This window comes from Sprattus sprattus (genome assembly GCF_963457725.1).
Source record: "Sprattus sprattus genome assembly, chromosome: 1".
NCBI lineage: Eukaryota > Metazoa > Chordata > Actinopteri > Clupeiformes > Clupeidae > Sprattus > Sprattus sprattus.
Genome location: NC_137920.1, coordinates 49,558,575 through 49,579,696, shown reverse-complemented (window position 1 = coordinate 49,579,696; position 21,122 = coordinate 49,558,575). Strand labels below are relative to the sequence as shown.

The 21,122-nt window shown below is 42.8% G+C and overlaps 2 protein-coding genes across 7 annotated transcripts in view; both read right to left on the bottom strand.

Moving 5' to 3' along the window:
* Positions 1-265: 265 nt before the first annotated feature.
* radx (RPA1 related single stranded DNA binding protein) lies at positions 266-14,014 on the bottom strand (the record flags this gene model as incomplete). Its single annotated transcript, XM_080844709.1, has 15 exons — positions 13,334-14,014; positions 13,105-13,247; positions 12,649-12,838; positions 12,406-12,508; positions 11,420-11,520; positions 10,997-11,116; positions 10,722-10,817; positions 9,783-9,950; positions 7,981-8,150; positions 3,019-3,170; positions 2,749-2,796; positions 2,241-2,374; positions 1,751-2,038; positions 522-704; positions 266-420 (listed from the first exon to the last, which is right to left on the bottom strand). Exons 1-15 carry the CDS (start codon positions 13,935-13,937, stop codon positions 266-268), a joined length of 2,655 nt encoding a protein of 884 aa, XP_080700835.1. The 5' UTR covers positions 13,938-14,014.
* Positions 14,015-19,356: 5,342 nt separating this feature from the next.
* The window catches only part of npas2 (neuronal PAS domain protein 2), a 98,452-nt gene continuing 96,686 nt past the window's right edge, over positions 19,357-21,122 (bottom strand). For all 6 annotated transcript variants that reach the window (XM_080848123.1, XM_080848126.1, XM_080848127.1 and 3 more), the window contains one exon: positions 19,357-19,824. In XM_080848123.1, the coding sequence (XP_080704249.1) occupies positions 19,627-19,824 (198 nt within the window). In that variant the 3' untranslated portion in view covers positions 19,357-19,626. The remainder of the gene's footprint in view (positions 19,825-21,122) is intronic.

The following is a 21,122-nucleotide window of genomic DNA, read 5'->3' as shown; positions in this document are numbered from 1 at the left end:
ACGGTTCATTTCTTATGCACCCAGGGTACTGAAAAGCCTTCAGAGTTAAGAGTGTCTGAGCAGTCCTACAGTTCCAACTAACAAATTAACATATTTACAAGGATTACACACATACAAATATTATTTGTATATCTGAAGTATAAAAGGACGACAGAATGGCACACATATATACATTCCTTAATTTAACGTTAAAAAAAAATCAGGTTGTGATATTCAGATGCACATTATTTAATTCACAAGTCTTCCTATACCCACTTAAAATGAGTCATTCTACTGGGCACTGCTGGTCTGTGATGATGTCCCTGGTTCTAAAGACCCTGGAGCATATCACCTCCGCTTTCCCATCTCCTAGGAGACAGATGTCCAGCACACACACCATGTGCTCCTGTTCAAGGGAAGCCACCGAGCTCATCACCTCCTCTGCACAGGAAGAGAACAAACAAGACACGCATGAAGATAGGCCAAGAAGTGCATTCATGTCAACCTCATGCACCAACCTCCCCACCGAAAACTGCCCTTACCTGGGGTGGGGCGGTGGGTGTCTGTTGATCCAGAAGTGTTCGGAGAAGGGCAGAAGTGACCTGCCATGAGGCATGACAGGAGGCTGTTGTCATGGAGACTCCAGGACATGCTGGCTACCCGGGGGTCTTTTGAGGACCAAACAGGCATAAACAGGGCATCTACTGCCACCTGCTGGTTCAGCCCTGAAATACAAGCAAGAGGTCAAATTTAAAGTATTTGAATCAGCAATTTCAGCAAAAAAAAAAGTGAGTGAATTTTACCACAAAGGTTTTCCCATGTACAAGCAGTGGCAGCGGTGTACCTTGCTGAGCTAAAGGTTTCTTAAGCTAGTGTCTCTAAGAGTTCTCTCTTTAAGAGAGGTCTCCAAACATTACATTTTTCATGAATTCATGGCACATGAAGGGATAACGATGGGCATAACTTGACTTTGCTGAACTGCATCTTTTTAGCAGTGTTGCACCCTATGGTTCCTACAATGCTGGCCATTTCAGAAGCCAGTGTGTCTGTGCACTTTCAGAAGCCAGTGTGTCTGCACTTTTAGAAGCCACTGTGTCTGTGCACTTTCAGAAGCCACTGTGTCTGTGCACTTTCAGAAGCCACTGTGTCTGTGCACTTTCAGAAGCCACTGTGTCTGTGCACTTTCAGAAGCCACTGTGTCTGTGCACTTTCAGAAGCCACTGTGTCTGTGCACTTTCAGAAGCCACTGTGTCTGTGCACTTTCAGAAGCCACTGTGTCTGTGCACTTTCAGAAGCCACTGTGTCTGTGCACTTTCAGAAGCCACTGTGTCTGTGCACTTTCAGAAGCCACTGTGTCTGTGCACTTTCAGAAGCCAGTGTGTCTGTGCACTTTCAGAAGCCACTGTGTCTGTGCACTTTCAGAAGCCACTGTGTCTGTGCACTTTCAGAAGCCAGTGTGTCTGTGCACTTTCAGAAGCCACTGTGTCTGTGCACTTTCAGAAGCCACTGTGTCTGTGCACTTTCAGAAGCCACTGTGTCTGTGCACTTTCAGAAGCCACTGTGTCTGTGCACTTTCAGAAGCCAGTGTGTCTGTGCACTTTCAGAAGCCACTGTGTCTGTGCACTTTCAGAAGCCACTGTGTCTGCGCACTTTCTCCATTAAGGAAGATCTCATCCCCTTCAGCGCCACTCATTAACTCCTTACCATGTATGCTGAGCGTGTAGCAGCAATCTCATGTTTCATGGAGTAGTCCTACAGCCGTGTCTCTTACCCAGTATGGTGAGGGTGTAGTAGCCGTTGCAGGCCGCGGCTGGGTGGGTGCCGTGCTGCGGCGGGTAGAGCTCGGGGCTCCAGCAGGACGGGTGCAGGTTGATCTGGCGCAGGTGCAGCTCCTGGTCGTCGAAGCAGAAGTTTTCCGCCACGCTCTCCCGGTGCAGACCTCCAGACGCACGCAGGTGGACACTTACATGCAGAGTGGACAGAGGGGTCAGGCTGCTCTCCCAGGATGCATTTGGGGAGTGGACAGAAGACTGCTCTGTGCTACTCTGGGGACTGGTCCCTGTTCATACAGACAAACACAAACAAAACAAAACAGGAGAGAGTGAAGGGGGGTAACAAGCAGAAATCCAGAAACACAAATGTGTTTAATCCTATGCCAAATATGCCAAAACTGATTTTAATAGTAGGCTCCTCTACAAATGCCAAAAAACTGACCTTTACAGCAGAAAAAAATGAATAATGAGCAACACTGAAATGTTCACCTGTGGCTGCTGGCTGACTGGTTTGCTCTGATGGCTGTTCGTGTTGTTCAGGCGCTTCTTCTTCTTCTTCCTCCTCCTCCTCCTCCTCCTGACCTACTTCTTCATCTTCTGATGGCTCATCAATGGGACTTTCTCTAAACAGGACGTAGATGAGAGGGATGCCATGGAAAAACAAAAGTCTAGTCAAAACTCTGGACTGCAGGCAGCATGAACACTGCAGGACAGCATGATTGTCTGCCGCTGTTTTACAGAATTGAATATAAACCTAGCATAGTTGGTGAAGCAAGCATTAGAAAAGACAATTATACACACTGGAACACAGTACTTGGAATCGTAAATCCTTAAATATCAGTATACAAAACTGACTATAAAATGTAAGATTATATTCCAAATCCTAATGGGGCAGCAGAGAAGATAAACACAGACATACACACACAGACACACAGACACACGTGATATCTTCCAAAAGTTGTTCTCCATGTCCTTAGACCAGAGTCCTCACACTCACCTCCGTGACAGAGCTTGAGCCCTGGTCATGTAGTGGCGTTTCATCTGCCTACAACACAACAGATCAGAAGAGTCTGACTGTAGAAGGCGCCACGCATCAGACACACAATGTCACATTTGTCTGGTCCATTTACATCTAAAGAACATTAGCGTCTCTTTTTCTCTCTCTATTTACGTCCCCAACATGCACCTATCACTGTCTGCAAGGATGGACCAAGCAGAATAACCAACTGCTGATTTTTGTCACACACACACACACACACACACACACCTTTTGAGGGGCAGTGCTCTTTTGCGTTTGCGGGGTGCACTCGAGCTGGAGCTGCTGTCAGAGGAGACGGGGGTGTCTCTACCCGTCTGAGGGTCCTCTGATTCGACAGTGGGGGCCAAACTGGTGGAGGCCACACCCACTGATGCTTCAAGCTTAAGCAGAGAAAAACCACATCAATGCCCACAACGACAACCTCAGCAAAGTTCAATACGATTTAATTGCATTCTTGGCAGATATCATCATCTAACTACATTATGAGTAGTTCAATTCAATTCAATTTTATTTGTATAGCGCCATAACAATACAATTGCCTCCAGGTGCTTAACAGAGCCCAGAGCCTAAACCCCCTTAGTGCATGCACAATGGCAACAGGGGGCAAGTAAAAACTCCCTGTTAGGCAGGAAGAAACCTTAGGCAGAACCACGGCACATAAGGGGGGACCCATCTGCTTGGGTTCTACACAGCTAGCATTTGGTCGCTGGACATAGTAAGTATACAGACATCCGGTGGCAAATACATGATACAGGCAAGACCAGATTACTGTACCAATAGGGTTACTGTTACAGGGGTAAGGGATGTAGGGACAGAGAAACATTTCGGTGGTGGCAATAATGTATAGTATATAAATGCTAGCATAGGGTATTGGGTAGAGTAAGTGTGGTGGGGGTGAGGAGCAATAGTTCCACTTCCATCAGCGATTGGAACATGCTATAAGTGAGAGAGAACATTTATGTTAGTAGACATCAAGTTCAAAAACAGATAGGGAGGTACATTTGGGCGGTAGATTTAACAGTAGGTAATATGGCTATTTTATCAGTGTTATTATAAGCATAAGCAATATGATATGGAAGGAGAGAGAGAGAGAGAAAGGGAGAAGATATGTTTAGTAATGCTGGCATTTGTTATTTAGTTTGGTAGTGTACTTATGGAGATATCAGTCGTAAGTTTTCTTTTTTAGTTCTGGTGAGTGAGGACAGCTGCATGTCACACCCGAGATCTGTTATAGCACTCTTTCACAGTGCAACATACACTGCCTGCAACTTGTAACCTGCACACACACAGATGAGTAATGCTGGCATTTGTTATTTAGTTTGGTAGTGTACTTATGGAGGTATCAGTCGTAAGTTTTTCTTTTTTAGTTCTGGTGAGTGAGGACAGCTGCATGTCACACCCGAGATCTGTTATAGCACTCTTTCACAGTGCAACATACACTGCCGGCAACTTGCAACCTGCACACACACAGATGAAACTTTTTTTAAACATTATTTGTGTTCGGATATGTCTGGGTGGCTAGCGCAGCAGGTGATGGGTTTGTCGACGCAATTACTTTTGGCTATAGGATGCACTAAAGAGGAATGTCTTTAGCTTCGATTTGTATAGGTACGGTGTCTGCATCTCGGATGGAGGCAGGGAGAGTACCTTTTGCTGCAACTTGTGACTTGTTTGTTGTTGGAAAAGAAAATGCAAGACATTGTTACTCTTCATGATGAAGTCATAGGAAACAAATAATGAAACGAGGGCAGCACGATAACTGGCTGGCCTTAAGGACATGACCTGTGACCAGTGTTGGGGTAGTTACAAGTTACTAGTTACTTCTGAAAATTGTTACTAGATTACTTTACTAGTTACTGCCTTTGAAAAGTAACTTCACTACTAGTTACTTTACTTTCCATTTTTTTAAGCAAATGTCCAAATTTACCGCAAAGCTGGACAGACATCATGGCCCTTTCATCACTTAATTTTTATTAATTTTCAATAAAGGGCATCTCTTAGCCTTTCATAGTGTATTGTAATTGTAAACATGTAAAACAATAGGGCATATAAAACTCAGCCATCCACTTGAACGGACATTAACCCTGTCCTCACTGTCTGACCAAAGAAATATGCCTCACTTTAAAATCCACAAACAGGATACAAGTGGCCATGTATGGTGGGGACATTCAGGTGGGTCATTCAGCAGTAACACAACAGTAAAAAATAGGCCAAAAACAGGCTTTTGGAAACATGAGACTCCACTAAACCAAACGGGGGCCTACTCCTGAGAACAAAACCAGCTTGTTGTAGGAATCACTGTAGTGGGTTAAGAGAAAAGCTCATACTCAAAGTCACTCAACATAAACTGTGAATGTCCAAATACAGTGCCCTCCACAATTATTGGCACCCTTGGCTGTTCTGCCCTCTGCTTATTCAGGTGTGCAAATGTATATTGCTTGTATTGTTGTTATGGAAACGAACACAGTATAGTATTGGACTTTTACTTTGACATCATTCAAATGTTCGTCTCGTGGAAATGGCAACAGCTGTTATCCAGAAACGTATGCGATGTAATGCTAAACACGTAGTGAGAACAGTACATAGGCTTTACTTATCCACAACGAAGTGTCTGTTGGTATTACAAAAGGACCACCAGTAAGACTGAATTAAATGTCATGAATATCTCAACCTTCACATTTAATGAGAAAAAACAGCCTGTCACTGTGATCTGACGTCCTGCCTTTCTGCCGTTCTGATTCTATGCTTATACAATCATTTTGCTGTTAATTTATCTGTATGAGTGTTTATGTTGTTCAATCGGACACATAGTGCATTTAACACGCATATTTTTGTACTTTCGAGCAACAAAGTTAAAGTAATGAGAATATCGCTACTGGCTGAACCCTCCTGTCTCCGTCTCCGTCTCATCCATTTCCCCGCTTCTCTCCTTCTCCGCACCAGCAGCCACGTCACTCAAATCGGTCTCTGTGGCAACGGTGCCAAAACAAGCACACAGGCAGGAAGCATGCACGCGCCACTAAAAGAGAACTTTTCGGACTGGCAAAAATTGACCCTTCCGCAAACTCCGCCCCCCTTAGCAACGCTTGCTATATCAGTCAAGCATTCACGTTTCCCAGGTTCTCAGCATTGGTATGAATGGCGTGGCAACATGTTTTCAATCGTGTCAATTTCAGCTCTACCCAAAGAAATCAAAAGCCATTTTTGGAAAAACGGCAAGATCTCAGATCGAAGCAGGCAAAAGGGTCTGCAATATGCTTATGAAGGCTACAACCACGACATTACATGCCGTGTTTGTAGACAGTCAAATGCTAAGGCTAACAGGTTCATTCCAGCTATATTCATGTGTTCTATTATCTACACAGTCGCCGCTACGCAAACATGTAAGGTGGTAAAACTGACTCGTATTTTAAGCAAGGGTTCTCACGTTTTCGATGCAGTGGGCAGATTTTAGCGACATAGCGTCTTGGAACAAACGTAGGTGCTTCTGTTTATGTTGCTGACATTCAGCTGATGGGGGGGGGTCGTCCACATTGTTTGATCCACAGCATGCATTTCTCTCTCTTGGTCTTGGGTTTCGGGAAGGGATCACATTTTACCCCTCCCTCCAGCCTTTTTGGATATCGGATATCAGAATTACACACTCCATAAGCGCAACGTTTCATTTTCTCTTCTCGAGCAGACGTATCTCTCATAGACTTCCATTCATCGAAATGGCTCGCTTGACTGAGGTCCCGAGCTTAGTAACCGTTGCTATGCTATGATTGATCAGTTACCGTTTTGGGGGAGTGGTCGCGGAAGGGTCAATTGACCAATCGCTAAGCCCCGCCCCCCATTGTGACTGTTGCTAACTCGGACACGTTATCAGAGCTGACTAGAGTTTACAATGGCAGCTATCAGTGACAAAACTATATCCCAAGAGGCTCTAGACAACTTTTGGAGACAAAAGGACCTGATTTCGCCTAGAAGCCTTCAAAAGGGACTTAATTATGCAATGGAGGGATATGTATACAATTTAAAACTCGATATGGTGGATAACAAGCTTAAATTTGAGGCGAGAATTTACAGAGCTCAATGCAAGAGGGAGAAGCCTCAACTCACGGTCATCGCGATTGCAGATAAATACATCCAATACCAGCATTGTTCATGCACCGCATGGGAAAGATACAATGAATTCACATTCAGTTAATTTAACTAATCTGGAAGGCATATGAATGTAGACCTACGTTTAGTAACTAGCATTAACCTACCTGCCCCTGACAGGACAGTGTCCTAACCATATGGTCCTAACTGTCTAGCTTGTTATTGTAACCTTGTTAATTAACGGCATGCGTGTGTTTCGTTCACGTTGTCATGTTAATCCATTATTAAACCTATGTATACTTGTGCATATCGTTTGTTTAATAGAATGGCCGATTTTTAACAAACTGTCCCATAACTGACAAAGCTACGCTAGCGCAGCTAGTGAATCTTTAACGTTAGCTAGTTTGAACCAGAGATAACTTGCCTAAGCCTAGCATAACATCAGTGGTGAAAGAGTATGCCTTTTATCATGTAGGCTTAGTTGATTGCTTTAGCAAAGGAAAATTCCAACCTAACAAGAGTATGGCAGAAAGTTAATGAACGTAGCGTTCACTGTGTGGTCTGCCACAGCTTAATCCACCGGAGATATTTGGACCGGTCTTGTTTTCGTTTAGGAAATGAGATACAATATACCACATTGCCTATCCTCTCATGATACCTCGTATCAGTGTTGTATCTACCCCAAGCACATCGTTTGGCCATTTTTGTTGAACCTACATTACCACAAAGCTCATAAAACAACCGAAAAATCACGGCCTCTAATGTTATCCTATGGAGCTGTAAACTCACAATGTCCGAGTGCAGCTGTTAGTAAACTGCCATTGGCCCGTCTGCGTTCGAAAGGCGGGGCTTAGCGACAGGTCAATTGGCTTGGGTAACGCAGGAAAGCTCGTTACTGAGGTCTAGTAAAGTAGTGACGTTACCAATATTTTGAGAGTAATGCGTTATTGTACTCCGTTACCAATAATAGTAACGTCGTTACTGACGTCCGTTACTTTGAAACTCGTTACCCCCAACACTGCCTGTGACCTTTACTGTTTAGGCCATGCCCAGCACTTCCAGGTCAGGAGTCCTTACTGTGCCATCATGCAGGATGCCTGTGCTCACCTGTTGTTGTTGCTGTGGTGCATTCTGGGTAAGACTTGTGGTTCCTGTTGGCCAGGTATGGTACTTCACGGCCACGATATGGCCCTGAATGATGACCCTCTTATGCTCACGATACTGAAGGCTCTCTACCACCCCCTTCAGCTCTTCCAAAGCAAGTATCTGGGGCTCTGCTAAACCAAGACAGTTGGTTTGAGGCTGTTGATTTAGCGGAATTATTTTAAATAAAGAAATAAATGTAGTCATTCCTCATGTGTGCTGTGTTACTACTGTAGAAGCTGCAAAATGTAATTTACTACCTTACACACAAAACATATTAATGTGCATGCTCCACACACATACGACTGTCTTATGAATGATGTACATAATCAAGCCATACTAAAACCATTTAACAAACTGAAATCAAAATGTAAACTGTGTCAAACTGTGCATACCTTAATACTAAAGGGCATTTTAGTTGCCCTCATACAGTGGGGAAAATAAGTATTTGAACCCCTGGCGATTTCACAAGTTTGGACACTTGCAAAGAAATGTGTGATCTATAATTGTAATGGTAGGTGTATATTAACAGTGAGAAACAGAATATCAACAAAAAAATCCAGAAAAATGCATTTTATAACATTTATGACTTTATTTGCATTTGATGCAAAAAATAAGTATTTGAACCCCTAGCAAAACTGACTGACAAAAAAGACTTAGTACTTGGTGGAATAACTCTTGTTGGCAAGCACAGACGTCAGACGTTTCTTGTAGTTGGTCATCAGGTTTACACACATCTCAGGAGGGTTTTGGTTCACTCCTCTTTGAAGATCCTCTCCAAATCTTTAAGGTTGCGTTTTCAATGGGAGGGAATGAGGTTCAAGCCCAATATTCCACGTTACATGGCCCCATCCATAGTCCCCTTGATGCGGTGGAGTCGTCCTGTACCCTTGGCAGAGAAACAGCCCCAAAGCATAATGTTTCCACCTCCATGCTTGATGGTGGGTATGATGTACTCTTGGGGTCATATTCAGCATTCCCCCCTGTCAAACAAGGCAAGTCGAGTTGATGCCAAAGAGTTTGATTTTGGCATCATCTGACCACATTCTGTCTCCCAATCCTCCTTAGAATCATTCAAGTGTGCAATGGCAAACTTCAGATGGCCCTGTACATGCGCTTCCTTGAGCAGGGGGACCTTGCGAGTGCTGTAGTACTTCAAAAAATTACGGCGTGGTGTGTTGCCAATGGTTTTCTTGGTGACTGTGGTCCCAGCTGCCTTGAGACCATTCACAAGCTCCCCCTGTGTAGTTCTGGGGTTATTCTGCACCTTTCGAATGATCACTTATACCGCATGAGGGGATATAACTGGTCATTGTGAGCCAGAATTCTTGCTGTTTGCTTGGGGGTTCAAATACTTATTTTTTGCATCAAATGCAAATAAAGTCATAAATGTTATAAAATGCAGTTTTCTGATTTTTTTTTGTTGATTTTCTGTTTATCACTGTTAAAATACACCTACCAATACAATTCTAGATCACACATTTCTTTGCAAGTGGCCAAACTTGCGAAATCGGTAGGGGTTCAAATACTTATTTTCCTCACTGTGTATACCCTCACACCAATTTAGTTTGCTTCCAACTGCTAGCGCTGTCGACTGAGTATGTATCTATCCTAAACCCAACTCCTGGTTTATCACCTGTGTTGCGGGCCAACTGAGTGTTTAATCTATCATAAACCCAACTTCTGGTTTATCACCTGAGCTCTGGTCTGGGTTGAGGGCCAACTGAGTGTCTTATTTATCATAAACCCAACTCATGGTTTATCACCTGAGCTCTGGTCTGTGTTGAGGGCCAAGGTGGGCTGGGGATTGGGGCAGCAGTAGTAGCCTCCGACTGTGCACTTGGTGAGCATGTCTCTATCTTTCTGCGTTTTCACCCACTGAATGAAGGCCTTCACCCTGGGCTGCGACTGGTAGGGCTGGTTCTTGTGATAGCCTTGAGTGGAGAGACTACAATTAATACTCAGGCTTCTGTCAGTTCTGCTTCAGCTAGATTGCTTCAATTGTACAAGTTAGTTCAGGTCAAACAATGTATTGATTTCTGATTGGCCAAGACACATTCCATGAGTGGGGTTATCCTTTACCAACCCCACTCTCACTCATGTCACACTTCTTTAATTCAAAGCATTACTCATTAGATCCCAAGCGCATGGCTCACATGTATAATACAATCTTGTTTAGCATAGGTCCAAATAAATGGTTCACGCTACATTGAACTCTAAGTACATGTAGCAACACAACACAGATGTCCAGTCTGATTAGTGAATACATTCATATGCATCCACTCTTCTGCACCCCTGAGGGGGATGGTGCTTAAAACTGAGCTACTTGCGCTAAGATATTTCAAGTCTTGCTTCTAGTTGTTATACTTCCACATGCATCGGAGACCCATTTTACACTCACCATTAAAGTACTGCCTGTGTCTAAACACCTTAGCTAGTGTCAATGATCAGTGTAAATATTCTGCAATGGCAATGTGAGGCAATGGGACTCAGTGTCATCCAAAACAGATTTCAGATCAAACTCTGCAGTTTGCAGCCTACAGATAACATTTAGCCAGTGCATCACGCTATTATCAACTTCTACCCTAATATTAAAGAGTGTCTCAAACAGCTGGTTAATGTGTCTTAAAAAGACCAGGTGGTCATTCAGCAGAAGTGCTGGGACACCCGGGCCCTGGGTAAACAGCTTGACTGTCCTAACTCACCTGTGGTGAAGATCTGGGTCTCTGCACTGGACGTTAAGTAGCGATGAGAGCCCAGATTACAACACACTCTCATCTGGGTGCACACTAGAAGAGCCACTGAGACAGAGGAAGGTCAAATTGGAGGGGAATCAAGACATCAAGTGTCAAAAATAGGGAGACAGGGGAACAACACAGCGATATGATTTCATGATGGATTAGTTTAGGATGAAAGCAGTAGAACTATGAAAAGTCCAGTTGATAATACAGAAATAAGCAGAGACAGGGAAGGAGCTTACTTGGATGGATACTGTTGAACATATCTGGTTGTGAGGTGGAGAAGATCTCAAGGATAAAGGGAGAGTTTGATGTTCCATCCACGGCGTGGACCCACCGATACGTCCAGAACCTCTCAGGAACTGACACCAGAATTGGAGAAACAACACAGAAACCTGCTCAGAAACGTTCCGTCACCAACCACACATGAACACCCCATCACACATTCAGTAGCTGCTCCGGCTACAATTGAGAGAGCATTTCACAAATTCAAATTCACAAATTTCTTTCTCTTTCCACCGGCCCTCTCAGGCGTTCAAAAGCGAACAGCTACGGCCACATTTATGAAGGGTGCTTAGCCTGCATTTTTCTGGTCAACATTTTAGCCTTAAACACATGTTAAACATAGATTAAATATGCACAGCTAAACAATGAAAGTGCCATACCTGTGTTTGCGCGACTCCTGACTCGCTCTGTACGGCCAACAAAGGTGACCAGGCCGATGACATCAATGACAGTGTTATTGGCCAAGTTCTCAATTTCGGACCTACACATCAAAGGGAAGAAACTCACTCAAGTACAGCTGAACATTCCTCATCTTCAACAGATTCAGATAGATGTTTAAGATGAGATAAGAGAAAGGCAGTTCCTAAACAAGACAGAGTGATGCATGAATACACAGAACCTCTCTCTAGCACAACATCTCCACTGCATGCTTGTTCAGAAATGAATGATTAGCAGTGTGTACCTAGTGTGAAAGAGGCAGGAGACCTTGAGTGTGAACCTAATGTGAAAGAGGCAGAAGACCTCGAGTGTGTACCTAGAGTGAATGAGCCAGGAGACCTCGAGTGTGTACCTAGTGTGAAAGAGGCAGGAGACCTTGAGTGTGAACCTAATGTGAAAGAGGCAGAAGACCTCGAGTGTGTACCTAGAGTGAATGAGCCAGGAGACCTCGAGTGTGTACCTAGTGTGAAAGAGGCAGGAGACCTTGAGTGTGTACCTAGTGTGAAAGAGGCAGAAGACCTCAAGTGTGTACCTAGAGTGAATGAGGCAGGAGACCTTGAGTGTGTACCTAGAGTGATTGAGGCAGGAGACCTCGAGTGTGTACCTAGTGTGAAAGAGGCAGGAGACCTTGAGTGTGAACCTAATGTGAAAGAGGCAGAAGACCTCAAGTGGGTACCTAGAGTGAATGAGGCAGGAGACCTTGAGTGTGTACGTAGTGTGAAAGAGGTAGAAGACCTTGAGTGTGTACCTAGTGTGAAAGAGGTAGGAGACCTTGAGTGTGTACCTAGTGTGAAAAAGGCAGGAGACCTTGAGTGTGTACCTAGTGTGAAAGAGGTAGGAGACCTGGAGTGTGTACCTAGTGTGAAAGAGGTAGGAGACCTGGAGTGTGTACCTAGTGTGAAAGAGGTAGGAGACCTGGAGTGTGTACCTAGTGTGAAAGAGGTAGGAGACCTCAGGTAGACACCACTGTGGCTGCACCTTCCTTGGAGGGATCACAGAAATCACTGCATTTTCTGGGTTCAGGCTGACCTCTGTAGAGCAACCCATCACAACACGGACACACAGTATTTGAAATATCTCAACTATTAACAATTTAGTATTAGGGAATGTATTAAGCCTACAGAAGCTGTACGTATAACCTGTCTTGATTGTGAACAAAAAGTAACACTACCGGTGGAGTGAAAGACCATGTGACTGTTGTTCATTTGAGGCCGGGTGCGCTGTTGGTAGGCTTTCTTCAGAGAGTAGCGGTTGAGGTAGACCTCCGTTCCAACATTAAGCCTGTGGTACCACTCCACACACAGCTCATTCCAGAGAACCATGGATATGGTGCCACTCTGGTCAGCCACTTCGAAGTAGGCCTGGACAGAAAAAGGAAAGCATGACATTTCATTACAAAAAAAGGCTTTTGTCAACATAATGTACTGATGTCAGAACTAGATGTGTATAAGTACGCACCCCTTGTCTTAAAACATTAGGCCGCATAATCCAGTGAAAACATTTGAGGGGTGAAAATCTATATGCAAGATATACAGCTACAGATTTAGAAAACTGTTGCAGTACGACAATAGCCTGTTTATCGCCTATTTCTGTATCTGGGATTTCATATAAGAATGGGAAGCTGTACCTGAAATGGAAAGTCGATATTTTTGGTTGGTTTTCCATAGTATCTCAAGCGGGATTTGTGCATTACTCTTATGAGAAGTGGACGGGGGGGTTTCCCTCTGACATAGAAAGACTCCAGATCTGCCACCAGACAGATTTTTGACACTGCAAAAAAGAGGATCAAGAAATAAGTTTGTTTGCCCTCACAGAGTAACTTAATATCAACTCTTGAATTCAAAATATTTGCTTACCGTCAAAGAGTACGTCAACTGGCGAATCGTTTGGAGACCAGACTGTGCCATGCGGATCTTCGTTATTCCAGAGCGAAAGATAATGTTTCCGACCCGCATCGAGGGGAAGGTCCATTTGGATGAAGGAGAGCATTCGAGCATCGTTATTTGTCCAAACTGACAGAGCATCTAGGTTTTTGGCAGACCGAAAAACATCCGACACTTCTGAGGTGCATTCAAGGTTATCTATCAGCACAAAACTCTGCCCTAACCTCCTCTCGTCATAAATGATCGCAAACTCCAGAATACGAACATCAATACCGCTACGAAGAATATTTCTGTGCAGCAAAGAATGTAGAGTTGTTGGAAGTTTACATTTTACTTTCCATGCCCCATCTGTCACAGTCAGATCGTACGTGTAAACGTCGGTACAACTATCGGTTTTATTGCCAAAGCAACTTTGCGCCAGATACCTCTGGATAGAAATGACCGCCACATTGAGAGGGTTGTTAATTTTCAGTCGAGTAGTCCTTGATGATTTTAACTGCTCCAATGCTGACAGCAGAGCAGAGTTTTGTGTTGTAACGTTAGACTTACTCAACGGAGTTTGATCTGTCAACTCCATGTGACGTAATGTTAAAACAGCATTAGCGAGCAGGGCAAATTGCTAAATCTTTCTGTGTAACGTTACAGCTGGCAAAATATTTCCATGACATCAGCATGCAAACTAGCTATCTCTAGCCAATTCGTTCGCTTTGTACAGCTTTCAAAATACTAGTAATGACAATTCGTTAACTAGCCTATTATCAACATGAAAACAGGTTTGCGACAGATAACAACTTTCATTCATTTAGTTTCTGCTCTGAATCTCGTACTGATTCAGTTGCTTCTTGTTTTTATCGTTAGTTGAAAACATACAATGGCGCCAACCCGTCATCCTTCTTCGTGATTCTTGTCGTAGAAATGAAGAGGAAGACGTTGAGTGCTTCCACCTACTGGTGGCATGTCGTTTTAACATTTTTTTACGTTCTAACATTCTAATCTTCATGAATGACCTTTTAGGCCAAAATGAATAGCCCAAGAAGTCTTTGCTAATTTAAAAACTGCGCAGATTTGCCCTTTAAATTTTACTAGTGTCACAAACATACAAGAACCATCTATGTGTGTAGGCATATGAGTGGGCCTTCCGTCACTTTGTTTTTAACAGGTTAGGCCTGCCTCCACACTGCACATTTAACAGACAGATTAATTTTATTCCAAAAGATATCACCAATGAAGAGAACTGATGTTTTTAAAAATATTTATTTTTATATACCACATTATCAAGATGGAATAAAAATAATTTAATATCACTATCACAAAATTAATATCCATGGTGTTTCAGAATGTAAACTTTTTATTAATTTATTTTTAAAACAATATTAACAATATGTTAAAGCTTATTTTGATGGTAAATGTAAAAGCCATACAATATCATTGACTGTGCAACACCCACTGCTGTATTAAAGAAAAGAAAGACTTCACCTCCCCCAGTAAGACACTTCAATAATTATTCTGTTACAAAATACTTCTGTTTTTTTAACCTTTGAATCATATAATGTATATAAATGTATTTCAATCTATTTGACATCTTATAAAATAAACAACTATATATTCTAAACATTTTTGTACATTCTATATTACAATATCTTCAATGTTTTTTTCTTCTGTTTCAAATGAACAGAAATGGCCATTCGGGTAGGTCTTGTTTTTCCTACTCTTCCTCTACCCTGGTACTGCTGGATTGGATGCATTGATTCAAATCCCCATCTGAAAACACTGGGTCACATCACCCCTTCTTATCGCAGAGGCAGAGTGGACAACACGGAGCCCGGAGGCCTTCAAATTAGAAACCAGAAAACAGACAATAGCAACAGTAGAGGAGATGCAGGGGCAAATACAGAGTGTGAAAAATAAAGACAAGAAAACAAAAGAGTGCAGCTCCACACAACCATTTCACAAAGAGGTGTTTTAAGAGAAGTATAAAGAGAAAGAGAGAGAGAGAAAGAGAGAGGAATCAGTACCATTGCATTTATAATGCCATCACAACTGACAAACACAAGTAGCATAGATAGACAGGGAGCTTTTTTTTTTTTTTTTTTACACAAAACCAAATGCACACCACAAAAAAAAAACGTTCCTTTATACAGAAATCAGTTGATGAAGTAGGGGAAATGAGGGCAACTTTGAGAACTGAACACAGAACAGATATCCAAATGAAAGGTTTCTGTCATTGACACAACTTAGACACTCTCAGTCGTTGAAGGTTTGTAAAAGGGAACGGCACCCTCACTGTTTTCTTTCACTTGAGTTTCTTTAACCAAGAAACAGTTATGGTCAGTAAACTCAAAATATGTCTGCATGTAGATGTATAGAGAACACAAACTGACTAGGTGCTAATGGCAGACCTGCGATGTTTTGCAGATTACGGAGGTGCCAGTGTCAAACCAAGAGTTTTTGCTCACAGCAAAAATACATTTTACAAAAGTGAACTGAATCCACAGTGCAGCTGATCAGAGACGCAAGGCCAAAGTGATGAGCTGTGAGGTTTGAAGAGCTGAAAGGTTTGTGTGGCAAGAGTAAGAAGGGGACCTACTCTGCTGCGATTCAGAGAATACAGTTGGGTGACAAACATGCAAACATCAGCCCTCTCGAAAGCACAAAGATTGATGAAGAATGTCACCAAGAATTTTGTTCTTTATCTCTCCAACTATAGTTTTATTCAAGTTTGGTTGACCTGTCATCACCTGATCAGTTATTGTTTTGAGAGTGCTTTCTTGCCCAAATTGTCCAATTTAAGCTTTTAAATGTACCTTAAGATTCAGACACATATATCTGCCCCAAGAACATGCACAGAGCAGTACATTTTTTCATCTGCTTTTTTGTGCTGTGTCGGCTAGTCTGAAATTGCGTTTTTGACGATGAGAAATATTGATGACTGAGATGAATTTGTTAATGATCAAGTGTTCTGCCGTTCAAAAATATCGTTCATGTTTTTGTTCATTTGGTCACTAGATTGCATTTGTCTGACCCGAATAAACCATATGACTTAAACAGATCTTTGCAATACAGCTGGCTATCGACTTGCAAAGTGAAGTCTCTCAACACAAGACCCTCAACTATGTCCAAAGTGAAGTCTCTCAACACATGACCCTCAACTATGTTCATGTGGAATGCTTTTGAAAACAGCACCCCTGAAAGGCTTCAAGGAGAAACCATAGCATTATTTTTACAGTTGTGTTCTGGGGACACATCTGCAGGTGTTAGGAGAGAGGGGGGAAGCCATGAGAGAAGCGGCTGGAACTGAACTGCCTGTGCTCAGCCAGCCGTCATGTGGTTGTGTAACGTTTACACAACACTGTCCCACCCATTGTCAAAGGAATGTAAAGGATACCTTTTTTCCATACAAAAATACTTTCCATTTAATTTACACAGTACATTGGTTGTATACTACCACGGATCTTGCTCTTAGTATGTCAATACACAGAAACCTATAAGACATTACTTCAAAAAAGTAGAAATTAAACATTCATTTTGAAACTGACATTGCACATAATAAAGGGTCAAACGGCACATACTGTGAATCTTTTAGTGTTATTTTTTGTTTTCGCTGCTATTATGTTTACGTTTTTATTTTTTCCTCTTTTCATTTTTTTTTTCAAAAAGAGCAGCACCGGTCATCTTAAGTGTGACGCTTAAGAAAGTGGAAGGTGGGAGAGAGCCGAGTCCTCCACAGCTGGCCTGGTGCGAAGGTCATGGCAGCAGTCTCACACCCACCAGACAGGCCACTGGAGACAGTGAGAGCCATCAGGGGCCATTCTGTTTCCTCTTTCTTTTCTTCCTTTGTCCTGAATTTCCTTTCCTCTAGTCAAATCCCATTTGTTTTCCACCTTTCTGTCAAAATGTTTCTAAAACTTTACAGTGTGGCCAACCAAGGCTGCTGAATCCAGAGTGCCATTTTGGGACAAAACCTCTGTTTTGGGTCGTTATACACTTTAAACTGTTCAGCTTTAAAGGGACAAAGGTCCTAAATGTATCTGTTGGCTCAGTCAACAGTTTACAAAGTTAAAGCCTATTTTTTCCAGCTTGAATACATGAGGGCACACTCAATATGTGGACTGGTTAAAGGTTTACACATTTCCATTGACAGAATAGTCTTCAGAGACATGTCAGAGTGTTTCTGGAAATAAGGGTTAATAAAAAGTGCCACTGTGAAGAAGTGTTTATAAGTGTGTAAAAATTAAATCCTGTGATTGTCATTCACATCAATTGTCTCTGATTAAGTTAACCTGGCTTGTTCCTTGACAGCAAAAAGGGAGCATATTCAAATCCTGATCCCACAAACACAAATACACACAAATACACACAAAAAAACACACACACACACACACACACACACACACACACACACACACGCGCACGCACGCACGCACACAGAAATGGTGCATCCCAACAATTCCAAAAGTGTAGGGTGTTAAAAAAGCTTGTACAAACAATGATGAATGTGCTTCCAGTCCCAATGTAAGTTTGAGTCATACATTATCAATAAATAACTATAGCATTATACTCCTGTAATACTGAGAGAGTTGCATTCAAACTACCAGAAAAAAACTGCAGAGGTGTTGTATGATATTCTGCACTGCAACTGGCCTTAGGCCTACAGTTTGTGCATTATCATCATCCACACAAGCTGATCGTTTTCTATGCTTGAATATGAATACAGGGACCATTTGAAGAGCTGTATTGTGGAGACATGTTTGTAAATAAATCATGTCCTCACAGAGCCTCACTATTTTGTGTTCCTGTTTGTTGGGCAGTTGCTTGTAGGGATGCACCGATACCCCAGATCCCCTCAGAATGAGTACGAGGGGGAGTTTTTCCCCAAGTTATTAAATCCTGCTACTAACTGTTTCCAGTAGGCAACTCTGAAAGGGCAGCAACAAATTACAGAATCCCTCCTTACCGCAGCCTTGAGTGTAACGTTATGTTGCCATGTTCAGTCATGCTGCTGTGTAGAGAGGAGTTATGGGACGGCAGTGGTGTGTGCTGAGGTGTGTGAATTTGGGTGTGAGTGTGTGTGTATACCTGGGAATATTTATGAGTACAAGGATGTTGCCAGGTACTGGTATCGGTGCATCCCTAGATGCTTGTATGTTGTGTGCTTCATGTTTGTTTGAAGTGACAGGCCACACACACTGCAATCTGAGTAACAAGGACTGGAATAAGAAATGGCAATCTCATCCCATAATTCAATCTCATCCCATAATTTGGAGACAATACGTTTCCTATGACTTGTTTCCAAGTTACCTTGAACCTTGTTTGAGTGTAGGCTGAAAATGAATCTCTCTTTGACCTATAGACGATCCTATAGATGATACCTCAGTGATGTGTTTTACTGCAACATGTCCGGGGGCAGTGATGGGACATGATAGATGACCCAAGGCAAATAGCAAAGGTGGGATCCCTCTTCCTCACAACTGATTGTCTAGACTGGAGTGGAGTCTGTCAGGTCTGCTAAGGGTAGACAGGGGTAGCAGTGATCTGATTGTTATTGGCATGTGACTTTGCATCTGTGCATATGAGAACTAGGCGATTTAATGCTGTAATGGGCTGTGATTATTAGCTGTCATCTGACCTGTCTCATCTCCTTTCTGTGCAAGTTCGCGATCCGTACAATCAACCAAACCAAACATTTGATTCTTTGTTTGTTCCTTTAAAAGTGACATCTTGATGTTGCCGTCTCTCTCCTCATATTGTTTCTTTTACTTTCTTCTTAGGCTTGAGTTTTGCCTCTCTGTCAAACATCAGCATCAGAGAGGAGTCTACGCTCCCTCACTATTCCCCCCCACCCGCCACCCAGAGCACCAGAAAACAAGAAAGCACCACCCTCTGCACATGTGCAAAGCAAGCCACACCCATCTCCCAAGATCCTTTGCATGGAGCAGCCATTAACCCTGTGAGTATGGCAGCCCCCCCCCCCCCCCCCCTCTCTGCACCCTTGACCACACAGGGCAAATGGGCATCCAGGGGATGAGTCTCTCAGGTCAAAGGCCAACACCGTAGAAACAACTGGACTTTGTCTTCTTCATGACATTGGTTTGTTGTACAGGACAGCACGGTTGTCTTTATCCTCTACGGAGTAGAGTCCAACACGTCTTCTCAACTGATTTAGTTTGTTTTGTTTTTGTTTTGCCAGCATTCCTTCACCCTTCACCCCTTACCCCTGACTGAGTGCTCAATGCAGTCTTAAGCCCCTCCTTCCCCAGGAGGCGTGGCTACCTCTGGAGCAAGTTCCTGAAGTCTGATAGGCTGCCTGCTTGAGTCTGGGAATGGTGTTGTTGTTGTTGTTGTTGTTGCTGCTGCTGTTGCTGTGGTTGTTGCTGGATGTAGCTCACGGCACCTTGTTGTGGGATGTTAGTGGTGTGGAAGATGGCCTGGGCTTGACCGCTGTGTAAGAGACCTTGGGGCTGCATCTGTGGAGAGACGAAAAGACAGAGAAAAAGCCACGTCATACAAGAAATACTTCAGGATGTATTTTACATGTGTCTCATAATATAACCTTTTATTCATCTATATGGCTGTTGTGCAAGGACTGGTTGGCTCATTAGTGCATCTTTATTACATTATTAATATGACACCCTATAGATAACAGATAAATAACAGTAATGGGTAACAGTTATACAACTAGTAGTGGTATATTATTACTCCCACAAAACAGACCCAATCAATTGTGCTGGAACTAGCAGCACCTCTTTCACTACTCTTTCACTACTTACACTATCACTATAATTCTTTTCTCTGTTGTGGTCTGTAAAGCTCTGATGTTTCAGTGATGATCTCTCCCAAATGTTCTTACACATAAACAGACTAATTTCCATTAACACTACTCTCGGAGTTGTCTGGACTACCTTTGAGAAAAGCCCAGTGTATTTTATCCTTTGTTTGTTTTGTTTTGCCGTCATGCTCCACTTCACTAAATTCAGAGGTGACAGTGCTTTGATTTCCTGCTGTGTTAGATCTCCTTCAGAGAGCTTTTATGAGAGGGGTTTGAACAGTGGCCTGATAGTGGTCGTCATATCAACATAAGTGGGCAGGGGCAAAATAGCATCCCCCACACAAAGACTTTCCTCTCTTTCTCTGGCTCTCTGCACTTCTCTCTATCCCACACACAATCCATAATAAAGGTCCATAATGTACATGTCAGAGTGCCAGAGGGATGACGTAGAAAATATTTTTATGTAATGTTGTATTATGACACTCACACGTTATTGTGAATAATCCATGGTCGTATTTAGCAGCACATATCACTTTTGATAAGTTGGGATCAGCTTCATGTATTTAACGGGGGTATCTGTTTACTGGTGGTAACGTTACTAAAACATTGATGTACCTAGAGTTATGGTTGTTAGATTACATAGATTTCAGTCATATGCAATCACAGCAAGGTCCATTCTGTCAATATGCATCTAAGGCCTCACAGACGGGTGCAGGCCTGTTCCCCAACCATTTGGCCCCTGAGACATCAAATAGCTATTGTCCAGGGTCAGGAAGGAAGGAACAGCTGGAGATCAATGGTTGCCAGGACCCCAGACAGACACTTAATTAATTGAGACCTAATTGAGTCAGACCAAATTAGGTCATACTTCCTACTTTCATTTCGGTATTGTTTACATGTTAATTCCATACTATAAGAATCACAACCTTTTTGTAATGAGAAGAAGAAGAAGCAAGGAGACCGACTCCTCAACATGCAGACGTGCCTTGTGCATGC